Source organism: Sceloporus occidentalis, unplaced genomic scaffold (genome assembly GCF_023333645.1).
Source record: "Sceloporus occidentalis isolate IW3139 unplaced genomic scaffold, rSceOcc1.0.p SCAF_78, whole genome shotgun sequence".
NCBI classification, from domain to species: domain Eukaryota; kingdom Metazoa; phylum Chordata; class Lepidosauria; order Squamata; family Phrynosomatidae; genus Sceloporus; species Sceloporus occidentalis.
The window spans coordinates 4,348,657-4,374,236 of NW_028317058.1; the positions used below are offsets into that span (position 1 = coordinate 4,348,657).

General features: G+C 42.8%; 1 protein-coding gene across 1 annotated transcript in view; it reads right to left on the reverse strand.

The window, feature by feature from the left end:
• Positions 1 to 11,113: 11,113 nt before the first annotated feature.
• The window catches only part of LOC149285537 (mitogen-activated protein kinase kinase kinase 1-like), a 41,391-nt gene continuing 26,924 nt past the window's right edge, over positions 11,114 to 25,580 (reverse strand). Inside the window, exons 7-20 of the mRNA XM_089495285.1 lie at positions 24,788 to 24,909; positions 22,991 to 23,072; positions 22,467 to 22,650; positions 21,899 to 22,177; positions 21,661 to 21,782; positions 21,105 to 21,196; positions 20,349 to 20,538; positions 18,930 to 20,205; positions 17,859 to 18,011; positions 17,319 to 17,481; positions 17,103 to 17,234; positions 12,924 to 13,066; positions 12,296 to 12,427; positions 11,114 to 11,263 (exon numbers count right to left, since the gene is read on the reverse strand). Of these exons, the coding sequence (XP_089351411.1) occupies positions 11,114 to 11,263; positions 12,296 to 12,427; positions 12,924 to 13,066; positions 17,103 to 17,234; positions 17,319 to 17,481; positions 17,859 to 18,011; positions 18,930 to 20,205; positions 20,349 to 20,538; positions 21,105 to 21,196; positions 21,661 to 21,782; positions 21,899 to 22,177; positions 22,467 to 22,650; positions 22,991 to 23,072; positions 24,788 to 24,909 (3,220 nt within the window). The remainder of the gene's footprint in view (positions 11,264 to 12,295; positions 12,428 to 12,923; positions 13,067 to 17,102; positions 17,235 to 17,318; positions 17,482 to 17,858; positions 18,012 to 18,929; positions 20,206 to 20,348; positions 20,539 to 21,104; positions 21,197 to 21,660; positions 21,783 to 21,898; positions 22,178 to 22,466; positions 22,651 to 22,990; positions 23,073 to 24,787; positions 24,910 to 25,580) is intronic.

Here is a 25,580-nt window from a genome sequence, read left to right on the forward strand (position 1 = left end):
AAAACGAGGACCGGCTCCAAAGAAAGAAACAAACAAACAAAAATGAATCAGCAGTGACGGATCTGCAGGGGTCGCGACTGCGAAATCTTTTTTAAGTTTTTTTTTTTTTTTAAATAAGGCAGGGGCGTCCAACATGCGGGCCAAATGCGGCCCGCGAGACCTCGAGGTGCGGCCCGCGTAAGATCGGCAGCCAGGGCAACCGATCTTACACGAGCCGCACCTCAAGCCCTGCTACTTACTTGTGGGAGGGTCTTCTGGACAGCACAGAGGAAGCAGAGTTCACGTGACATCCTACTTCCTCTGTGCTTTAGCAGAGAAGGCAGAGGGAGGCCGCGCCCCCTGCTGAAGTCTGTGAGCGGCATCGAGGGAGCTGCAGTGCAGGTAAGGGGGTGGGGAGGGTGTTTGAATGAGTGTGTGTGATTGAGGGAATGAATCTGTGAATTAATGATTATATGAATAAATGAGTGTGTGTGTGTGTGTGATAGCATGGATGTGTAAGTGCTGGAACCTAGGCATGATGGGACTGTGATTGCTGTTAGCAATCACACTCCTATCATGCCAAGTCAGCCAGTACATGCTGAAACCTGGCCAGCTGCCCCCCTTGTGTAGTGATGCTGCCAGCAGTATGGGGTCTGCACTTACAGCCACCCTGTACCAGCATGTACTGGCTGACTTGGCATGATAGGAGTGTGATTGCTAACAGCAATCACAGTCCCATAATGCCTAGGTTCCAGCATTTACTGGATGGATGTGTAAGTGCTGGAACCTAGGCATGATGGGACTGTGATTGCTGTTAGCAATCACACTCCTATCGTGCCAAGTCAGCCAGTACATGCTGAAACCTAGCTAGCTGCCCCCCTTGTGTAGTGATGCTGCCAGCAGTATGGGGTCTGCACATCACTTACAGCCACCCTGTACCAGCATGTACTGGCTGACTTGGCATGATAGGAGTGTGATTGCTAACAGCAATCACAGCGAGCACAGTCCCATCATGCCTAGGTACCAGCATTTACTGGTTGCCTGGGTATGATAGGAGTGTGATTGCTGTTAGCAATCACACTCCTATCATGCCAAGTCATATTGCTATTTTTGTCCAATTGTGTGTTACCTACTTTTATTAAACATGTGAGTTTTTATTATTATTTTTAAAGGTGGGGGTCATTTTCGGTTTTGGCTAAGTGAACCCTGAATGTTTTGGTCCAGAATTTTCATTTTAGTTCATCCCTAGAATAAATCTAGGGAATCCTGAATTTGTAGTCGCAAAACTTTCAAGGCCCAGAAATCAGTGAGAGGAAGAGTAAAGGTTTTGTGTCATTTTACTTTACTGCATATTTTATTAAAGGCCATATTTTTTGTCACAGTGAAAAATGAGTGCGGCCCGCGCACGTATACAATTCTGATGAAGTGGCCCACTGCAGAAAAAACTTGGACACCCCTGGATTATGCCCTTTGTACATGCGCCCCTTTTTCTTTGATTTTTTTACAGATATGATTCAATATGTAAATTGAATTTGTTGAATTAGTTGAAAAAAAATTGTTGGGTAAAAATCATGTTTTTTTGGGGGGTGAGGCCCTGAGGCGTCTAGTTACGCCCCTGTGAATCAGAGAGCATTTTGTGTTTTTATTTATTTTTTTAAAACTTTCTCTACCGTCTCCGCTTCTTATACCTTCTCAGGTGGCTCTGCCCTGCTGCAGAACTTCTACGCCAGGCCAGAATAATGAAGACGGATCCATGGAGAAAGAAGGATTTCTATACTGCCTCACGCAGTAAGCCAGTATTCACATCCTCATGCTGATGAGTCCCATAAAGGACAAAACAGCTGTCATCAGGGGTAATCTGGCTACCTCATTCCCGGGCTTTTGGTTAAATGCTCTAGTACAGCAGACATTTGCTCTAAAGGGATCCATGTATAAAGTGCATTTAGAGGCCAAAGTTGATTATTGTTAACCCTGTTTCCATACACCTACCCAGAATCGCTTCCAGTTGTGGCAGCACTATGAGATTTATGAGGGAAAAACAAGTCTTCCCGCTTGTTTGGTTGGTGTAGACTAGTGGTTATTAATGCCTCTGCTCCCCCGTTAATTTCATCCAAACAGAAAGGGCAGGAAACACAATTCATTGTCCGAAAACGAATGGACCAAAAATGAAACTAAATAAATAAAAAATTGGTCCAAATCATTTTAGGTCCATTTGCAATGCTCTACCTCCTTCACCATTCTATTGCATAGAAAGCCCATAACATAAAGTGAGAATTCTTACCTGGGAATTCCTTTTCCTTGTCCATTTCCAAGGTGGCACAGGAAAAGAAGAAGGCTCCGCCTACCAGGTAAGGCAGGAAATACTATAAAAAAAGGAGACCTCCCCCTTCCTCCCCAGTGTGGTTAAAAAGAAAGACTCAGACAATAGACAAGCAAAAGTAAATTTAATGGGTGGGAGTAAAAGTGTGCCACCTTGGAAATGGACAAGGAAAAGGAATTCCCAGGTAAGAATTCTCACTTTCCTTGCCATTCCAGGTGGCACAGGAGATAGGGAGGGAAGGATTCCAGTCTGCAGGACACGACGACCAAATTGAGACTCGCCAGAGACATGAAGATTCAGCCTGTAGTGCCTTACGAACGTATGAATCGACCTCCAGGTCGCTGCCTTGCAAATGAGAGACGGATTCACCCCGGAGAGTTCAGCCCAGGAAGTCGAGACGGATCTGGTCGAGTGTGCCTTCAGGCCAGAGGGAGGTACTCTTCCCGCGGAGATATAACATAAGGTGATTGCGTCCTTAAGCCAGCGGCTTATGGAAGCCCTGGATACTGCTCTGCCCTTGCGAGCCCCCGCAAAGGACAGGAAGAGAGCGTTGGATTTATTCCAGGAAGACGTACGCGAGAGATAAGACAGGATACACCTCTGCAGGTCTAGTGAGTGGAGTTCCAGCTCCATGGGATTCTTGGGATCCGGACATAAAGTAGGTAAGACGATCTCCTGATCCGAATGGAAAGGTGAGACTACTTTAGGGAGAAACTCTGGTGGTAAACGGAGGATAATGCAGTCCGGCAGAATCCTGAGAAAAGGCTCCACTCTGGAGAGAGCCTGGAGCTCACTCACCCTCCTAGCGGAAGTGAGGGCTACTAGAAGGACAACCTTGTAGGTGAGCAGCTTTAGAGAGGTATCCTCCAGAGGCTCAAAAGGAGACGTGGTGAGTTGGTGCAACACGAGGTTAAGGTCCCAAGGTGGAACCGACGGACGGAGCCTAGGGCGAAGTCTGCACATCCCCTTAGAAAATCTGGAGATCCAGGGATGGGAAGCCAGATTGGAGTCCAAGAAGTTGCTGAGAGCTGAGATCTGGACCTTGATAGTAGCAGGTTGTAACCTCTTATCAAAGCTGTCTTGTAAAAAGCGCAGCACCTCACGGCTGGATGGAGAGGATACTTCGTGCCCATTGCACCAGGTAATGAACGTTTCCCAAACCTTCTGGTATTTAGCAGCCGTAGTTTTCTTGCGGCTGGAGAGAATCGTTTCCACTACTGATGAAGTTAATCCCATTGAGGTCAGGATCTCCCTTTCAGAAGCCATGCTGAGAGGTTGAGCCGGGAGGGATCTGGGTGGAGAACAGGGCCTTGAACGAGAATATCCTTCACCTGAGGAAGAAGCATGGGCTCGTCTACGGCCAGGTTGGTAAGGTCCGAAAACCAGATTCTTCGAGGCCAGAAAGGAACAACCAGGATGACACTTTGAGGGTTTTCCCGAATCTTCCAGAGCACTCTGGAGATAAGGGGAAGCGGAGGAAAAACATACGCAAGATCGAAGTCCCAGGTCTGCGAGAGTGCTTCCAGGGCTCGGGGACGGCCGACTGGAGAGAGAGAAAAAAAACTCCTTTATCTGTTTGTTTAGGTGCGTGGCCAACAGGTCTATCTGAGGAGTACCCCATTTCTTTGTGATGAAGGCGAAGACCCTTTTGCTTAAGGACCATTCTCCCAGAAGTCCTGAGTTCCTGCTGAGGTAATCCGCCTCCTGATTCAGTGAACCCTTGAGATGAACCGCGGAGAGAGTGCAGTGACTGAACTCCACCCATCGGCAGATCTGAGCGGTCAGGGTCTGCAGGCGCCTGCTTCTGGTGCCACCTTGTTTGGAAAGATAGGCCACAACGGTGACGTTGTCTGAAAGGATCCTGATGGACTTGTGTCGCAGGATTGTAGACCAGAACCTTAGAGCCCTCCAGACCGCTAACAGTTCTAGAAAATTGATGTGTAGGTCTGATTCCTGAGGAGACCAAGTTCCCTGGGTAATATTGCTTCCCATAACAGCACCCCAGCTTCTCAAACTGGCGTCGGTGGAAATTATCACCCAGTCTCTCGTCTGCCAAGAGAGCCCCTGTGAAAGATTCTTGGCTGTCAGCCACCATCGGAGTGACTCCCGAACGAAGAGAGAAAGTCGGACCTTCTTGCGAAAGGACATCCTGGAGCGATCCCAGTGATCCAGCAGGAACTGTTGAAGAGGTCTTGCGTGAGCAAGTGCCCAGGGAACCGCTGAGATGGAGAAGGTCATTAGACCGAGCAAAGACATGATGGCTCTGATGGACACTGACTTGTTCGTTAGGACCGCATGTGTGAATTCCCTCAATCTTAGGATCTTGTCCCGAGGGAGAAACGTCTTCTGTACGTGTGAATCGAGGATCATTCCCAGAAAGGTACGACGTCTGTTTGGAAGCAACTGTGACTTGAGTCTGTTTACTAGCCATTCTAGGTCGTGGAGGGTCCTGAGAGAAAACTCCAGATGGGACTGGAGCAGAGTTGCTGAGGCCGCTACGAGGAGCCAATCGTCTCGATATGGGACCACCTTTATGCCTTTTTGCCTCAGAAAGGCCACGACCACCAACATGAGCTTTGTGAAGATCCGAGGTGCTGAAGCAATTCCAAAAGGAAGAGCCCGAAACTGAAAATGTTGAATACCTTGAGCTAATGGAACGGCCAGACGGAGGAATCCTTGGTGGTCTCTTCTGATGGGAACATGTAAATAGGCATCCCGCAAGTCTATGGTGACCATGAAGTCCCCCGAAGAAATGATCTCTGTGGCGGACTTCAGGGATTCCATCCGGAACCTGTTGTATCTTATACAGGTGTTCACCACCTGTAGGTTGATTATTAGCCTGAATTTCCCGGATGGCTTTGGCACGATGAGGATCCGGGACCAGAACCCTTTCGTGAATTAAGTTGTTGAGCGTGGAGAAGAAACCCGATCTTTTCCAAGGATCTGCATAGCCTTGTTCGATGATGCGAAGGACCCAGGGGTCTGAGGTGATCTCTTCCCAGGCATGAATGAAACCAGTCAACCTGCCCCCTACCTGAAGCCTGCTGGCGTCAGAACCTTCCTGCTTTACCGTCCCTGCCTCTTCCTCTTCCTCTCTGGAATCTTCCTCTTGCGTAGGGTTTACCCCGAAAGAACTGGTAGTCTTGATTGGAGGTTGAGGGCCTGTAGGACTCTGTCTCTTGGAGCTCTGTAATAATTTGACCTGAAACGAGGTGGTCCTTTCCTCTGAGGTAACCAGTGCTTGTCCCCCGTGGTGGATTCTAGGATCGTGTCGAGATCGCTGCCGAAGAGGTGGGTCCCCTGGAACGGAATGCTGCACAGCTTGTGTTTAGAGGCATTATCTGCAGACCACGACTTAAGCCAGAGAGCTCGCCTAGAAACTGCTGAAAGCGCAGTGGCTTTAGCAGACTTATGGACTGATTCAATGGAGGCATCGGAGATGAAATCAACTGCTAAGCAGGTGTCGGACAGGTTTCTTGCGACCTGCTCAGTCCCTGGAATAGCTGCAAGGTCTTCCACCGCCTGTTGGAGCCAGATTTTAATGGCTCTAGAAGTTGACGCCATAGCAATAGCTGGACGAAAATTCGCCGCTGCTGCTTCAAAAGACCTTTTGGCAGCGTTCTCAGACCTCCGGTCCATGGGGTCTTTGAAATGGGACGCGTCCTCCAACAGAATGGCTGTTTTTTTCGTGGCCTTGGCTACTGCGGTGTCGACTTTCGGGACTTCCCAGGCCTCAGAATTCTTATTATCGAAAGGAAAAAGCTTCTTGGTTCTGGAGGATGTGAAGAATCTCCTGTCAGGATATTTCCACTGCTCCGTGATAATGTCAGAAAGTGAATCGTGGACTGGAAAGGTCTGCGGTTTCCTAGAGTGACCCTGAAAAGGATCTGGTTTTGCAACTGGTATGTCATCCTGTAGATTCAAAGTAGATCTGACTGCAGAGATGAGTTTCTTCAACTGGAAAGAAAAAGGTTTCCTCTTTAATCTCCCCGTCCTCATCAGAAGACTATGGGTCATTCGACTGGTAGTCATATTCAGAAAAAGGAGCCGAATAATCTTCCGGGTTATCTGGGAGATAATTTGGTGGACCCTGCTGGTAAGGTTGTTGCTGGGGTACAGGTGCCTGAGAGGAGCTTGCCATGGCTCGAAAACAGTCAAAGGTAGACTGAAGTTCCCCCTTCAACCAGGAGGTAAATTCCGTTGTGGAAACTTCTTTAGGCCGAGAGCAGGAGTTGCATGTTTTGGCCGAAGGGTCATGCAGGGTCTTTTTGCAGGATGAGCAGGCTTTGTTCTTTCCCACAGATTTCCTATGTGGGGAGGCTTCAGGAGGGATATCCTGATTTTTATCTGACATGACCGAGGAGAAAAACCACAAGCTGTAACTGCAGAAAACAATGGCATAGGCAACATAAAACTTTTTCCAAGAGGGCAACACCTACTTGAAATGGCAGTAAACAATCCTCAGGCACAATAGCAGAGAAGTAGATACAAAACTACAGCACAGAAACAAAGAGCAAGGAAAGATCTTACCCATTCTGGCGTTTTATAGAGGCATTTAGGTGCCCAGGACCGGAAACCTCACATCCGGAAATTCCCAGCCAATTGACCTCTCGTGACCCCAGGTCGCTGCACCGGAAGTGAAGCCGATTGGAGATATGAACGTGTGCCGAGAAACCGGCACAGCCGGTTAGAGATCTCTCCTGCCGTGCCACACTCTGAGGATTCCCCGGGACAGAGTGAACCATGGCTGTGGGCAGAGCTGAACGAGGGCTGAGCCTCGTGTGCATTGCCGCGATGAACGCGGAGTTGCAGCTTCCGAGGCTGCCGCACGAACCCTGGATCCACACGGGACCTCTGCCGGGTATCAACAAAGGACGCCCCCCCGGGGCTCCGAGAAAATAAAAAAAAAAGGAAGTAGAGGTAAGCTTCAGCCTAACCGCTACCTGAGTAGGGCAGGAAACAACACTGGGGAGGAAGGGGAGGTCTCCTTTTTTTATAGTATTTCCTGCCCTACCTGGTAGGCGGAGCCTTCTTCTTCTCCTGTGCCACCTGGAATGGCAAGGAAACCGATATTATAAATACCCTGTTAAATACAACCTAGTATCCGTATGTGTAGTTGCATGTATAAACTCGACTTGTGCATTTGTTTTCAGTGCCAAATTTTACCGTCCAAATGCAATACTAATTCTTCATTCATTAGTCCCGCCGCCGCCATTTTAATCACACTAAGAGGAGGAGAATCTCGCCATTTTGTCTGCATCAAGAGGAGGGACATTGAGTGAGCTGATCTTTGTCCAATCGGCTCACTCCTGTCATATCATGCTGAGGGCTTGTCCAATGGCTGTGCTGTATCTTTAAAATAAAAATGCAGACTAGTAATGGAGAGCCTATAAAACAGCAGAGCAGGCAGGGGATCTGTTCATGACACAGTTACTGCTTTCTGTGACACTGCTCTTCCGCAACCAAGCATTTTACAGAGTGAGATTCTTCCGTGTGAGACTTTGTGAGCCTCGGCCTGCCACTTCTCACAGCGTCTAAGACTTTTTTCTACACGTTTATTTCTTGTTTCCATGGCAACCTGAACGAATGGGATTTCAAAAAACGAAAATGTTGTACGAATTTTGTCGAATACAAAGAAAATCCCCTGTGCCCAAGTCTAATAAAAACAAACAGCCCAAGTGCCCCTTTTGCAGGAGGGACTGCTTTACTTCAGGACACCAAACCCTCTGTCGGCAGCTCAGAGTTTGATGCCAACGACTGAGTTGGCATGTCCAGGCCTCTGGCAAGCAAAGGGTTAAGCCAGTATGAATTTATATTCTTTGATCTAGGGGCATACAGGATATTCCTTGAACAACAGTCCTTAAAGTGTTAACATCACCAGCACTGGATTTAAGGTATTGTAAAATGAGATGGGTTACCTAGGGGTCAATCATTATATATTATAAAATATGTTTTAAAACACTCAGGTTTTATCCTTTTGAATACACAAAATGCCCGGGGAGGGTGTTCTTATGAACTTAAAATATGAGGAATGTAATAGGACAAAATTATGGAGGTGTGCTGTAAATTGCATGACAGGACTGATTGAGTCTGTTATTGTCAGGCCAAACCTCTGAGCTTCCCAATTTTGGGTTCAACTCCCTTGATTCACAATGTTCCCTGTCAAATTTCTCTAGAGGAAGGGCTCAGATGCGTTGCTTAACACATAATTCAATCAGTGAGGTGACTTTCAAGAAATCTTAGTGATTTAAATATGCTTTATACAGGGCCATTTAAGCTATCATTGGAGCAGAAGCTCACTGGGGTTGTCATAATGTTAACTAAAGTGAGAAGTGAATTAGCACATCATGTTAAAAATGGCCATTACTGCCCCAATAAGAGGGTTGTAGCCAAGCAAAAGCCCTAGAAGATTATGATTTCCCACCCCTACAAAAAGGATAACCAAAAAAAATTCCAAAATAATTTAAATTAATATCGCAAAGAAGATGAAAACATTGACAAAAAGAAACCAGACTCTTAGTTTGTTCAAAACCTTGGATTTACTATAAAGACAAAAACACCAGAAATACATACAAATTATACTATAAAATCCATTTGTGGGTTAAAAACCTTTAATAATTAAAATATATCTTGATATATTTAAAATAAAGGATACATTTAAGCCAAATGTTCTTAACCCAGAGATTTCTGCAACATTAGCTTGCACAGTAAGGAGCTAAAAGATTAGCCCTCGAGCCCTGGAAATCTTAGGAATCATACAGCAAATAATAGTCTCATTGTGAACTTTGGTAGAAGAAGAAAAAAAAAATCTAAAAGGACACCTGAGGTAGTCGAGACTGGAATAAACAGCAGTAGACATTATTTACAACTTAAGAAGAGTACCAAATAACGTTAAAGGACATCACAAAATAAAAAACACAATTATACAGGTATTCAGTCCAGCTTTGATCCAAAGAAATAAGATTACAACACAATATGCATAAAGAAAAAAAACACAATTGCCAGCAAGCTGAAGGAAACGAGGGTGACGGCAACATGGAAGAGAGTTTGAAGCGTAGGAATCAACAAGTTATAACACTGATCAGATGAGGTTCAGTTCTGTAAGGAGAAGCATTATTCATTACAAAGACCAATCTTCCAGTATGCGAAACAAGAATAAAAAGCAACAATGGCAGCAAGACAATAACAGTAAGACTTAAGGGAAGAAATAAAAATAAATCAGGTTTATGCCGTGGCATAATAGTCAAGTACAATACAGTTAGAGCTACCAAATTTCACATTTAGGAACAGTTTAACTCTTTGGAACTTGCTTGCCTGTCACACAATAAGGAATGCTGGATCTCATCGGCTTGACGTTCACATTTAACACCTCGGTGTTAGGCATGTTTCAGGGTTATTTGCATCTTTTTTTTTTTTTTTTTTTAGATGCAAGGAAAGTACATTTTTATTACATGCACAATAGCTTATTTTATCATCTCTTTCATCCTGAGTTTTGGAATAATCGTGTATTTTTTCAATGTGCAACAAACTAACCGGGGCTTCCAATGAGTTAAATACAAAACAAGCCATTTTTGATTGAAAATCTAACCGAAAGAAAAGAAAGCAATGCACCAGCTGCCTTTTAATTTAAGTTCCCATGCATAAAATAACAGGAAAACTATTTAAAAATAGAATGCTTAAAATTGAACACGAAAAGCATCACCCGCTGAATAGATGCAGGAAGCATTTAACGCGACACTGACTGATGCACAACAGTCCTCCAAATGTAGAAATACACTTTCAAGTAGTTTTTTGTCTCTCTTTTTTTTACACTTAACCCTTTGAGTGTCAGCAAGGCTGGCAACGCAATGGTTACCCTCACAGGCACCCAAAGTGCTCAATTGCATAACAGCCACATCCTACTCATAACGTACAACACAAGAAAACCCGCAGAAATCTATTTAAAAAGTACATAAAACGTGATTATGTAAAATACGTTTGATTTGGTTTGGAAACTACAACTTAAAAAGCTACACAATAGAATAAAAAAATCCTGAATGTTCCAGAACATTATTCCAATTAAGATTATGCCTGCTTTGTATTTTTGCAGAAGGATGCAACAGGTGGAGCAACCAAAGCCCTATCCAAATATTAAAAATGACAGAAATCACAAAAATACAGATGAATCCATTTCTTGAGGGGAAAAAAACCCAAATTGTTATGATGCAAGAGAAGAATGAATGTGCCAGTACAGATGCGGAAAGTCGGAGCCGCCTTATAGAAACGGCTGCGGGACACAGTGTGGACAGTATTTACACATTGCAAAATCTTGATGGCCTTGTATCGGGATCTCCTGCAAAAAAAGAACCAGGAGCTCAAACAGTATTCCCTTGCCCCATGACAACATCTCTTAAAGGAGGCTTCTAAACACTACTTTGCACATACATCATATACTGTGCACACATCCACGGAGAACACATGCGCCAGATGCCTCCTGACATGCACACGTTTCTGTAGGTTCCAATACACTGAATAGAATATGTGTGTGTTTGTGAAGCACAATGAAGGGAAGGAATAACATTTTCTTTCAATTTAAGGGGTCTTCCAAAAGGCACAGTTTGTCAAAAATATGTGCTGTATATTTCATCTAGAAATATAATCCTCGTCTGAAGCTTCCAAAGGTTTTGAGTTGTCATGCACAGGGTAGGGATGCTCTATACTGGGCCTATCACCACGGCTGATAAACAGGACACGCTGCTGCATTTCAGCAGGACCCATTGTCTCTGCAATCAGTAGCAATTATTCTTTTAAAGTCTTCTCCTTTTACAGTTTCTTCTACCACTTTATTCGAAAGACAGGGTGTTTCAGCAGCTCCCTCGAAGGAGGTCTGTCTTGGGGCTGAAGCTCCAAACACCGCAGGGTCACATCACGCAGACCAGGAGAAAGGTGCGGTGGGATTGTTGGAGCGGTTGTGGCACTTGCAATCTAAAATAATAAAATTTTAAGTTATACAGATAGATAGATAGATAGATAGGATACATATATACACACACACAGACACATCTGCTTCCAAGATATCCATGCATAAGCCTGTCCATTACAAAATGCCACAACACAAACAAGACAAAGATATATACACATATTATATACATATATATATATACACATACGCATATTATATATATACATACCGTATTTGCTCGATTATAAGACAAGCTTTTTTTCAGAGCAAATGCTCTGAAAAATACCCCTCGTCTTATAATCGGGGTCGTCTTATAATCAGACCTCAAATAGGTCCGACTATGAGACGACTAAGATCCAGATCCAGATCCCCCGCAGCTGCAGGGGACCTGGATCCTCCTTTCCTAAAGGGTCGTCTTATATTCAGGCTCTCTTTTTTTCCTAAATTAATATTCAGATTTGGGGGGTCGTCTTATAATCGAGCAAATACGGTGTGTATATATATAACAATAAGCTTGACTGGGTGATGCTCGATGCATTTTTTTTATTTTTTAGTTTTGCCAAAATACACAGGTTTGTGTATTGTACATGTCCATTTACATGTGGCAAGAAAAAAGCTATATATCTATATAATCTATATCTCTATATATCGCATACATATATACACACATATACATATAGAAGCTCTTCTTTCTTCTGAGGATTTCTTCTGGTTCATGAGTACCATAAACAGTCCTCAACATGTTAGTCTATTATACAGAACTATAAATGTACGTATTGCCTGGCTCATTAAAACACAAGACAGGCTTGCAAATTGTTTGACCAGGCTTCCTAGTTGAGCGACTACTCCTCTCAACCCCTGTGCCAGGTTTATCAAAAGCCCAAAAATTAGGGGCAGAAAAAAAAGCCTGCTGACCTGCATGTGCTTCAGACTACCTGTGACAGTATGCCATATAAACTGTAACAGAATTGCTTACAACCAGTTGAAATAATAAACCTCTTATAACCCCATATACATCTAATATATTTAAGGACGAGACCCGCTTTGGCTCTTACCTTGAATATGAGAGCAAGGTGATTAGAGTGCTTTTCTGCATTCCACGGTGGTTTGGCACAAGACATCTCAATAATGCTGCAGCCAACACTCCACACATCACAGCTTCTTCCATACTGCTGCCCCCGAAGCACCTACAAAAGCAGAGGAAAAAATAGGAAACAAGCCTCAATTTTACAGTTCATCCACCGTACATCTTACCACAGCTTAAGAAACCAAAGGGTAGCTGATATTCATGGGACCCGAGGTTCCACAAGTCATCTACACCCAATACAGATATTTGAGGAATTGCTAAAGTGGAAATGAACATTTTTTTTTGGTAGATCTCATGAAATGTGTAACTACTTAAGGGACTCTGCAGCTATCACAGGCACTTTAATGAGACGCCCAGCACATGCGCAGAAGGCATTCCCATTAATTTCAACAAGAGCGCTTTGCCAGTCAGTGCTCAAGAAAGGCTATGTTTGGGTGTCTCATGAATGTATTATTTTAGTACTGGATTCCTCATTGTGTGGGCTGTATGGGACACTAAACTATCCCCCTTTAAGGTGATCATTTAATCAGCAGGGGAAGAACACTAAACACCTAAAGCCGATTTGGTCTCTGATTCTATTTCGCTACCAGACTTACCTCTGGTGCCATGAATGCAATGGTTCCCAGTAGCTGTCCCTGAAACTCCCCAGCGCCAGTGCCCTTTGATGCGAGCCGAGCTGCTGCTCCAAAATCTGCAATTCGCAGCCGCTGCCCAGTGCTGTCAATGAGTAGATTGGCACCTAGAAAAAGAGCGAGCACTCAGCTTTAATCTTTCATTCCCAAAGCAATCAGCTTTAATAAACTTTACCAGGTTATTTTAAGGTCTAGACAACCAGTGTGATTCCAATGAACTAGGACTAGTGGTTAAGCATTATCTAACATACAGCTGGGAAAAGTCCTGTCTGGTTTTGTAAAGAGGATGCCCAAGAAAACAAACACCACCAAAGTCTGGCGCTGGTTTCATTTGTTTGTACGGGCAAAGTACCGTATTTGCTTGATTATAAGACGACCCTGACTATAAGACGACCCCCCCTAATCTGAATATTAATTTAGGAAAAAAAGAAAAAGCCTGAATATAAGACGACCCTATAGGAAAAATGTTTTACCAGTAAATGTTAATTCATCTAAACTATTACGTTTTTTAATAAGAGCTATGATTGAGAAAAATATTTTTTTGTTTTTATTTCCTTGTATTTTCCAACCTGCCCTCCAGTTACGCACATCTGCACTTAGGGGGTTAAAAGGCATATTATGGGGCAGAGTGGCATTTAGGGGGTTAAAAGGCATTTCATAGAGCACTCTGCCTCCAGAAATGCCCTATGCCCCCATTTAACAGCCCCCCCCACCCACACACACACTTACCGGTGCTTCCAATTTCCTGCTGTATACCGGGGCAGTGGGTTGACGTCCACACGATCCGCGTAGACAACTTACGTTGCACTCGGAAGGAGGTGTGGCTAGCAGCGGGGGTTGTCTGGGTCCATCGCGCAGACCTTCCCCGGCTGTCAGAGATCAGAGTTCCCCGCACCGGTAAGTGTGTGTGGGGGAGTGTTAAATGGGAGGGAGACAGAAGGATCCAGGTCCCCTGCAGCGGTGCGGGGGATCTGGATCTTAGTCTCATAGTCAGACCTCTATTTGAGGTCTGATTATAAGACGACCCCGATTAGAAGACGAGGGGTATTTTTCAGAGCATTTGCTCTGAAAAAAACCTCGTCTTATAATCGAGCAAATACGGTAATCAAACATGCACGCTTCACGTGTGAAAAGATAATCAAAAATTAACAGCGCATTGCAGGAGTCCTAAACTGTTCTATGTACAGAATATAGGACTCATACCAGGAAAAAAGAAAACTATGCTTTCCCCATTACCAGGCTCAAGCTAGTTGTCAAACATCACAGGGTCATGATATAACCCCTTTGTGACAGAGATCTTTCACCCTAAGCCATCCGAGCTTTTTGCTGTTTTTAGCATATTCTGCCACTTTTACTTAGAATTTCTTCTACAAATTTACGTCCAGCTTCTGAATAGAATCTCACATGCACGTTTTTAATTTTAAAGCAAAATGCTCCCTCGCAGAAAACATTTTTATTTATCAACTTTTAAATTATTTATGTAATAATTTATTTTGATTAATAAGTCTTTAAAGACTTCCAGGATCTCTTTTGCAACTTGATGGTACCCCTTATGATGCCATGGGTACCACTACAGCCTGTTTAACATTCATTTTTCATTTTGTTTCATTTTTAACTAATTGTTTAAAATATTATTGAAGAGAAACAGCTTCTCACTCTTCACTTTGATCCCTACTGCTGCTGATCACAGAGCGATCAGTAAGCAGGGCTCCATTGCTCTGCACTGTTGAGCCCAAGACTGACACTGCCAGCAGAGAATGCACCAACTTTCAGGTTATTTTTTTTCTTATTCCTGAGGGATTGGTCAGCAGGAAGGCTAGCAATACTAGCCGTTGCTGACAAGGCAGACCCCAGGCTGTCTAAAGACACCCTGATCCCCATTTCCTGCCGGTGTGAAACCCATAGGACAGGGGCGTCCAACATGCGGCCCGCGTGACCTCGAGGTGCGGCCCGCGTGAGATCGGCAGCCAGGATCACAAGCCCTGCCGCTTACTTATGGGAGGGTCTATTCTCTGCTCCAGTCCTGCCTCCTCTGTGTGGAGAACGAGGGAGGCCGCGCTCCCTGCTGAAGTCTGTGAATGGCATCGAGAGCTGTTGTGCAGGTAAGGGGGTGGGGGAGGTTGTTTGAATGAGTATGCCTGTGAGGGAATGAATGTGTGAATGAATGAATGAATGAATGAGTGTGTGTGTGTGTGATAGCATGGATGTGTAAGTGCTGGAACCTAGGTATGATGGGACTGTGATTGCTGTTAGCAATCACACTCCTATCATGCTAAGTCAGCCAGTACATGCTGAAACCTGGCTAGCTGCCCCCCTTGTGTATTGATGCTGCCAGCAGTATGGGGTCTGCACTTACAGCCACCCGGTACCAGCATGTACTGGCTGACTTGGCATGATAGGAGTGTGATTGCTAACAGCAATCTGCTAACAGCAATCACAGTCCCATCATCAGGTTCCAGCATTTACTGGTTGCCTGGGTATAAAAAGAGTGTGTTTGCTGTTAGCAATCACACTCCTATCATGCCAAGTCAGCCAGTACATGCTGAAACCTGGCTAGCTGGCCCCCTTGTGTATTGATGCTGCCAGCAGTATGGGGTCTGCACTTACGGCCACCCTGTACCAGCATGTACTGGTGACTTGGCATGATAGAAGTGTGATTGCTAACAGCAATCTGCTAACAGCATTCACAGTCCCATCATGCCTAGGTTCCAGCATTTACTGGTTGCCTGGGTATGAAAAGAGTGTGTTTGCTGTTAGCAATCACACTCCTATCATGCCAAGTCATATTGTTGATTTTTGACCAATTGTGGTGTGTTACTTTTAATAAAAGTGTGGTTACACACTAAAATTGGACAAAAATTACTGGTACAATGCCCAGCCAACCAGTACATGCTGGAATCTGGGTATGCCTGAGATTGCTGTTAACAATCATAATATATAATTTTTTTGTACAATTTTGGTGTGTAACTTACTTTTATTAAAAGTATGTGGGGGGGGGTCATTTTCGGTTTCGGCTAAGTGAACCCTGAATTTTCGGTTTTGGTCCAGAATTTTCATTTCGGTGTATCCCTAAAATAAATAGAACTATTTCCTTTTAACTTATCCAGAATCCTAAATTTGTAGTCACAAAACTTTCTAGGCCCAGAAATCAGTGAGAGGAAAAGTAAAGGTTTTGTGTCATTTACTTTATTTTAATCCGCATATCTTAAAGGCCATATTTTCACATAGTGAAAAATGAGTGCGGCCCGCGCACGTATACAATTCTGATGAAGTGGCCCACTGCAGAAAAAACTCGGACACCCCTGCCATAGGACGTACTATCGCATCCTCTGTCATCTAGGGTCTGTATTATAGGATGTAATAGTCTTAAGGTTGCAAAGTGGTTAAGGGTGCTTTTCTTCATTATTTGCGTTGTATCAGTGAATCTTACAAGAGATTATGATCATCATTATCTGTCAGCCTGCCAATGATCCAGAACATCAATGACGGAAAGGTTGAAGAACAAGAATTTTCTTTCACAGTTTTGCAGTTTATTCACAAAAGCGCATAGAAGAACAGAAAGCAACTTAATAGCATGTCTCACTAGGATGTGTCAAGCTTTAGCTCCATTGTGGCATTTGAAAGGAAAAATCTCCAGAAATATCGGGTCTAGAACTCAAATGCAAGGCAAACGCCCTCAGCACAAGGGAACCAACAACCACAGAGGTTCTATATGGCAGGCTATTAAGTTGAGTTGTTCTCAATCTCTTCTTGTGCGCAATGTCTCCCCTTTGAGATCTTTTGGGGCTTACTCTAACTATACAGTCAAGTCCAAACATAGACCTACTTATGCCTAGACTCATACCAATCACACTCCAACAACAATGCAATATTGAACAAATGTGCAGAGAAATATGAATTTAGGATCTGGAAAAACATGTGTCCCTGAAAAATCTACGTGCTCTCAAATTACTAATGTGTTTGTTTTTTTACACAATGGATGTATTATAGTAGGACTCCCTGCGTCCCCCAAATGTTAGATTAAAAAAAAAGAGGTAGTACAAATAGACATGGTTGTGTGTGTGGTCAATTAAATTGCCTCCAAGAAGGGGATCACTTTGAGAAACTATAGAGCACTATTACACACAGCCTGGCGATTCATACCTTTTATGTCTCTGTGAATGATCTGGTTCTCGTGCAGGTATGATAGGCCACGCAGCAGCTGCTCAGTGTAGTTAATGATTACAGTTTCCTTAAATGCTCCATATTTACTCAGCAGGTGGGCAACAGAACCACCTAGAGGATAGATGTGGTGCCAATTAATTCTCAGAAAATAATCATTACTTCCTCACTTTATTCCATAATGCAGATGGCTCTTACCTGCCATCCATTCAATGAACAGGTTGTAGTTGCTCTTTTCACATGTAGCACCTAACATTCTAATAATATTAGGGTGAGATAGGTGGTTCATCATCCTTATTTCTTCTCTGAGAGCCTCAACTACCTCTCCTTGCTCGGCTGAAGTATTCCGCACGTAGGTTACCTATCAAACATGGACATTCAAAAAAACAGTTAAAAATCCACTTTTATGGCGACCTTAGTGGAACATTTTCATTTAGGGTACATTTATCTACACATAGGATTAGAAGCCTTTCCATTTGGCAACTGCTTAACAGAAGGGAACGTTCACTGCAAATGCCTAAGCCATTGTGTTCAGCCAAATGGGCTCAGCAAACGAATACATTACTTTAGTCGCTTACTGGAAAGTAAATTGAAGGCTAGGCATTATACATATTATAGCCTATACACAATAATACACAAAAGAAAAGGTAGGGTAGTAATGCTGGATAGTGAAAAGTATTTACTCCACTGAATGACAAAGCGTTTCTTTATTTGCAAAAAAGCTAAATCAAAAGTCACCTGTTTAACGGCCATTAGTGTTCCAGTTCCGACATCCTGAGCTTGATAGCAGGAAGAAAAAGCCCCTAAGCCGATCTGCTGGCCTTTTAGCCACTCCACTTCCTCCCTATAATGATGTTTTGCTTTGGTATGTCCAGGCAGGGTCTCCGGAGTCTGTCAAAAAAAAAAAAAACATAAAAAATATTACAAGTTCAAAAGAAATGAAAAAGATAAGCTTTAAGTGAAAATATAAAAAGTAAAAAAAATAAACCTTCCTGCTGGTATGTGGACAGCATAAACAGTATACATATAATGAAATCCTAGTTAGCAAAAGTTTCTACATGAAGTATTCTAAAATACATAGCACTTTAGTGACATGGATATTTTTCTCCATAATGTTGGTTTACAGAAGAGGCATTATTATTACCATGATTATACCAACTACAGCTATTTTATGACTATTAAAATTACATTAAAATTAAGAGTGTTTCTGCTTTTAAAACAGCAAGAAGACTGCTGATTTGAATTTATGAGATTAAATATTTGATTTAAACTCCTTGATTAGTGAATAAACTAGGAACGGTTTTCAGGTTAAAAATTATCAAGAAAGAATAGATACCTTGGAGGAGAGAAAACAGGGATGCTTCCAACGAAAGTACAAGTAAATTTCAAAAGGAGGAGAAATCATTCTAAAGGTAGAGCGTCAGAGGCTTAGATGTGAAATACTTAAGTTTTACTTCACCAAGGGGGTGGTAGATAAGTAGAACAGCTGTTAATACAGTGAGGGGATTTAAACACGCATGAAAAAGAAACGGGAAGATAAGATGGGCCGCATTATTCTTATCAGCATTCAAACTCCTATGTGTTGCAAAAAGAGACATGAAAATAATGCTTCACGGTCACATCCAGATAGGCTTTTTGGGGTTTAGATCCTTAGTGACTTTTGCCAACCCCCACCTACTATAACGCTATACTACAAGGGGTAGTAAGGTCAAAATAAGAAGAATTAGCTTTCCAAGGTTATTCTATATATCCTAACACACGGGCTCTGATAGATGTACGTTAATAAGTATCAAGAAAATGCAAACTTACATCCTGCTGAATTATAATAATGTCCTCCCCATTTTGAACCTGCAGCTGGGGTATAACTGGCAAGGCATCCTGGGAGGCGGACATTGCCAAAACAACGGCTAGAGCTTCTTCTTCCTCTGCTTCCATTTTCTCCTTGCATTTCTGATTATGGCTAACATCATCTTTGTAAGTGTTATCAACCTCTGCTTTCTCGGTAGAAAGTACAGCAACTTCAGACTTGAAGGTGACGGTGCTATCGCATGCTGAATTTGAAGCCTCCAGAAGGTCCTCCATGCTAGAATTGAGCTCAGTGTTGGCGTCCAGTCGGCACTTTTCCTCCACAGGTGTGAACACCGTGTCATCACTTGGTATAACTGCATTCATGTTATTACCGCAGTTTTCACAGTGTGAAACATTCAAGTCAAGAGTCATATGGGCTTTTGGAGACTCTCCTGTTTTGCCCATGTTGTCACCGATTGTTGGTCGAGATGGCTTTGGCCGGTGTATTTGATGAGATGGTAATGGTCTTGCTTGAGTGAAAACAGGAGAAAGTTTCTCAGGTTCCTTACTTCCTGAATAGTGCTTTTGTATTTGAAGTGAAAACTTCCTCTGCGTTTGAGGGGAAGCAGAAGACAATTTAGAGGGTGTAAAAGCCTGAGGTTTAGGTTTTGTGGCATCTGTGCCAGGGCCAGCTGGCACAGAAGGGGTAGAAGTGGGAGAAGGCAAAGTTTGGAAAAGGGAATGGGGGTGAGCGGAAGACTGAGAGTTCAAGCACTGACTCGGTGGTCTACGTTTTGTTTGAACAGCAGGCTTTGGTTGCTCATTTGTTACAGAGGACAAACTTAGTCCTAAGGACATGACTTCCAGTTCATTGCGTAAATCCTCGGGGCTGGAATCCGATTTTGAGTCACAACGATCTCTGCCCACTTTCCTTGATAGCTGCATAGTATTTTCGGGGGAATTATTTTGTGAGATTACTGGGGAGTTGGCAGGGGCAGAAGGCTGCACAAATGCTTCTCTGCGGTGTTCGAAGGCCTGAACATCTTCAAGACCCTGTTGGATAACATCGACAATGTCCATCTCTTCAGCGATCGCCATTAGACGTCTCCGCATGCGGATGTAATGTGTTGAACTGGTTGCACTTAACATATCCAGCAATTTGACGTACACATGAGGAACTCTTGCAACCATTCTTGCTGCACTTAAGAACACCCTGCGTGACAGCTTCCCCACCATCGAATGTGAATTGTCAATAGATTGCAAGGCAAAATTTAACAAGGACAGCAGGTTCTTATACCTGTGAAGTGAGAGGGGACAATAATGAACATACATTCTTAAGGCGGTTTGTTATCACAATATCATTCAACTGGAATGTACAATGTCCGCGGCATCTTTACGTAAATCCAATTTCATATTCTTCCATTGTGTTTTCCCCAATACCTTTCCACTGCTGCATCAGCCTGCAAAACCTCTCCGCTGATAATGTGAGGATAAAACTCAGCAGGAAACTCCAGAAGAAGTCTGTCAATTAGACACAGACGGCCGAGAAGAGCCTGCCAGTTGGTAGCTTCTGTTTGGGTGGCGAGAATACAGTTTAGGACATAGTCAACGCCACCAATTCCAATGGAACCTGACAGGGAAGAAGAAGAGAAAAACCCAAACATATACATACTGCTTATACATGCTTCATAAAAATGTTGTTAACCAAGATAAACATTTCCCATATATTTTATATATATATAGGTTATGGATCATTAGTCATGGGTCAATAACACTAATCAAGAATAATACTGTAATATAATAATAATGTTAACATACTGCAGTTTAAATGCAAGATTTGAAGCATGAATAGGTGTGAAAGTGAAAAAGTAACCCTACAGCCTGCAGTTAACATGTTATAGGTTTATGAAATGTCAGATATATAAGATTAAAACGTGAAAATAACAGTCTACGGCTCAAGTTTCATAGGACAATGTGTTCTTTAAGATTGTGTACCTTTAATTAATTAGAATGGACACACTTGTCTGTGTGTAATATAAACAAGTCACAAGGCAATATATATTTATGCAAAATATATGCCTGGGTGAGTATGTCTTATAATTAGTTCTACCCATTTCTCCAGTTTTTCTTTTGTTAGCGGTTTGGTTTATTTTCAGATGCACAAAACCGTCAAGAAATAAAAAAGCAATAATTTACCAGATTTGAGTATTTCTCTTCCGACCGCCAACTCTCCAGCTTGCCCTTTGCATAGCTCCAACAACGTTGACACTGAAAGTTGGCTTGTCCGGCTGCAGGGGGTCAGACAAGATTTAATGGTCATCTGTCTTCATTCAAAAGCACAGATTCTATCTAGCTAAAGTCAATTAACTAAACCTACTTGTAACTATTGCTTGCTTTCTAGTCTATGTACATTTTTGGAGATACTTGAAAGTGAAAGTATAAGTATAGATAGAATGTAATGGTTGTTATCTGCAGTCAAATTCTGTGTTTGTGTGACGGGGGAACATCCATAACCATTAACTTTCTGCCCTGAATTCCTGTGCTTCCCCGCACCTCACCATAATAAAGGCAGCTACATCAGCAACTTAATGGAAGAGCAGAAATAAGGGAGGGATAATCACACAGAGCGTGATAAAAGTCTATAGATGACTGCAGGACTTCACAAGTTGATCTGCTTGAATTAAGACAATATTTTTGACAGTATTCATCCTTTGCATACTGCTGTAGCAGCCCAGTAGTAGGTTCAATGTACCTGTTGGCATCTGCACACTTGACCAAGATGGTTTCCACCACCGGGTTGAGAAGTCGTTGCAGTTTCTTTCTTTCCGCTGGCGTATGGCAGGGAGTATACACCAACATGGCTCGCAGGGTTTTCTAGAAAGAGTGGACAAAGTTACTACCGGCCGAAGCTCATGAGTCTATGTTTAGCTTTAATCACAGGGAAGCTGGTACAAAGAAACGAGATATAAAAGTAAAGCGCTGACACTTACTAAAGCAGCGACATACACCTTGTAGACAGGGTCAGCGCACACCATAGACAGTACGCTGCAGCATGCTTCCACCACAACATCCCCTGAGATACTGGATTGAGATGAGCCACTAGCAGCCTGTGGGGCACTAGGGGTACCCCCACTGCCTGAATTTCCAGTGCTTTCACCATTTGCTAAGAGAAGGGCTCCGCTGACATCATGTGAAAGACGGCGCAAGGCCATTTCTCTAATATTCCAGTTGCGAGAAAACAAACAGCCCACCAACTCCATGCCGAACACCTGAAAACCAAAAATAATATTGACGTTATTTGGTATAATTACTATAGGATGCATGTGCATCCCCAGCTCTATATGATATATACGCAGTCTAGTAGTGGATACATCTAAGTAAGTAGAAATTTGGGTATTGAAGAGCTACTGCCCACGAGCTTCCTACCATAACCCTTAGTTGTACCCACCACACTATCCCTATTTCTGAAAAGGCAGGACATTAGATGGTAAACAAAGACTACAAACAGTAAACTGAGCCCAAGCGAATCCCTCAAGATTTTACACGTAGCCAAGATACCTGAATCCATGGCTCAGCCATGCTCTTGTAGGCAGAGGGAATTTGCTGGACTCCATAATGTGTCAGGTTTAAGTTGGAGTCCTGCGACCTTCTTTGGGACCCAGCTGTAGACGGTTGTTGTAGAGATGGTTGCTGAACAGCACGATGGACGGGAGGAGAATCCACAGGACCAGGTAACTCATGGCTACAAAATACAAAAACAAACTGTATTAAAAAGAGGCGGTCTGGAACTTTTATTTTCCTTCTTCAATCAGTGATGCACTCACAAGCCCCGGGAGCAGGAAACTTGGTGTTTGTTGATGGTCATTGCACCATGTTTCACACAAAAAAAAATTAAGATACAGGGAGCTTATTGGTTAGCCTAATATTTCAGTAAAGTTTCTTTAAAAAGTTGTGGGTAAAGGTAGGTGAGATGGGTACTTAAAATGTACTTTTATTCTACACAAGACATGGATATAATGTTAAGTCTTGCTTCTCAACTTACAAACAAGATGTCCCACATAAAGATCTCTCATTATATCTACCTGTAGAAATCCTGTGACCTCCACTTTGAACGACAAAGTGGACAAATCAGGGGCTCCCTGTTTCTTCTGCACTCCTCAGCCCCTGCAATATAGAGACACATTTAAATACATACAGCAGTCTCAGCGAGAAGCACAGAGTACACCAATTGCCTTTAGCAACATCTGCTTGATAGTTCTAATACAAGAAAATGATAAAACTGAGCACGCTCAACACCCAGTAAAACAGACCAGTAAATTTTAATGAAGGCGATGCAAGATGCTAAAGACTTGAGACGGAGCTCCAGCTGCTCCTTGGGGTGAAGAGTCTTGCACTAATGTTATGTTAACATACTGTCCACCGTTATCCATGGGAAATCCCAAAGTTTACTATAATTACACAAGTTACATTTACCTTTAAATAAATATATCTGCTGAATTTGACGTCATACCCCCTGACTTTTAAAGCCACTGCTGCAGATGTTTAGTAGATCAGAGAATTCACGTCTTGTAATTAGTGCTGGTTAGAGCTCTCTCTATACGTTATGTAAACTCATCAACGCAGCACAGATGTCGGCGAGCGATTGCAAAAGACATTGACCTAGATATACCGACACAAACAAAAGCAGATCCAGCAATATACTGACATTATCCTATTTGTGTGTCTTATTATTTGTACTTCAACTGCCAATTCTCTACATAGGGCAGGACAACGGTTCCTCAGGCACTGTTACATGAGCCACTTTTGAGCAGATCACATGTATTGAGAGCATTTAACCAAATTACAGCTGTCCGAGTACAAGATATGAACCTCTCTGAGCCGTGCTTGTAAATCTGAGAAGGCGATATGTACCGGCAAAGACAAGCGACAGAGCTCATATAACAGAGCGTACGGAAACAAAGTCCTTATCCTCATGGCTCTGTACCTTAGTTTTTTTTATTTTGTTTTTAATCATCCCCATGTTGACATAGAAGGTATTTTATTTTGACCGCTATATTCTATATACTGAGTGTAAGGATACTGAATCTGTGAATTTTATAAGTTATTTTATAGTCCTGTCCACTTAGAGGCAGCATTGCAACAAAATACAACATTTCTAAAAATCGGAAGGTCTGCAACAGATGTTGCATTGCATTTGAGATTTAAAAAAAAAGGTATTCAATTGTAAACGATCAACAAGCCTATTGAAGCTTGCGTTTCATTATATTTCCACACTTTTTAAAGTGTATATCGTTGTCCAATGGTTATCATTTTAAGTGTTTTAATCATCGTTTTAACTGTAGGTAAGGTTTTATTCACTAACGAGGAAGTTGGCAGCAGATTTGAAGTTTGTTCTCCCGCGCTTCATTTTACATGATAAAGGGCCAATCCCAGCGAGCGTCTGCTCAGAAGCCGTTCTGTACAAAGCAAATATCAAATATGAAAGTTCCTTGGAGACACCTAGTGAACACACCATGCAGGAGACGCTCAGTGATTTTTGAACAGAAATGTATTTTGTTTAGATAATTTAAAAGTTTAGATAATTTAGGGAGTTGCAACCATAAATCTACTGTCAACGCCTGCTTTAGTAAATAAATACCAAAACAACGTTCACTGAATGTAAAAAGCTGTCACCCGGGGGTTTTTTCCCCCAGTAATATTTTGAAATGACTCCCAATTCACACAGAGGCGAAGCTCTAATTATGCTCACTGGGTCTTGCATAGCAGTGACAAAGTCCCCTAGGTGCCGGTAGTAACGCAAAGTAAAAACCTGACATCTACGCGATTATTAGATGACCGGTGACCGTGAATGTCATGCAGTATGGCGGCGGGTGACGTACAAATTGACATGCAGTGATGGTGCAGCTTGTTTCGGCAGCCTTCTTCACATACTATCAGGCTTTCCTCATCCAGCATGCCCAGCAAACAGATGGGGCACATCTGCTCCTCTTCATCCTTCATGCTGCCAAAGACGAAGAAACAAACAAAAACGATTAATTTCATGCACTTTGGATATATTAGGTGTACTTAACTAATTCAGTGTCAGATGGTTCAAAATAGTCAAGTGGAAAATCACTACATTACAAGGAATAGAAAGCGTCACAACAGTGTTGGTGATCTGGTTAGTTTTATAGGTATAACTAAGACTTTGTCTTTCCAATGGGGTTGCCGCACTCAACTTAAGTTTGGCAGGATGAGAACATTTAAACTCCCTAAAAATCAAAAAGCAGCGGAGCTTCTTCTGCATGGAGCCAAGTCTGACTTATCTAGAGAGTTTGAGGCTATTTCACACAAATTTTCCGGCACTGTATTATGTAGGGCCATCGCAGCCATTCTTGCAGGAAAGGCTTGCCGGAACTGGCCCATAATACTGCATACATGTCAGGAATATTGAATGTTATCATATACGTATATACAACACGAAATATTTGGGAACAAAAATATGTCTGTTATTCTTGCTTCTGTCATACTGAACTAGTTTGCGTCCAGGTCTAGGTTCGGAGAACAAACATCCTAAATAAGGCTGATACTTTATTATATGGAATCCCTGACATCTATTCTTGTTATAATACCGGTAGGTTTGCCTTAAAAGGAACCTGTAGTCCCTACAGCGGTATTTTTATTTTTTTAAAC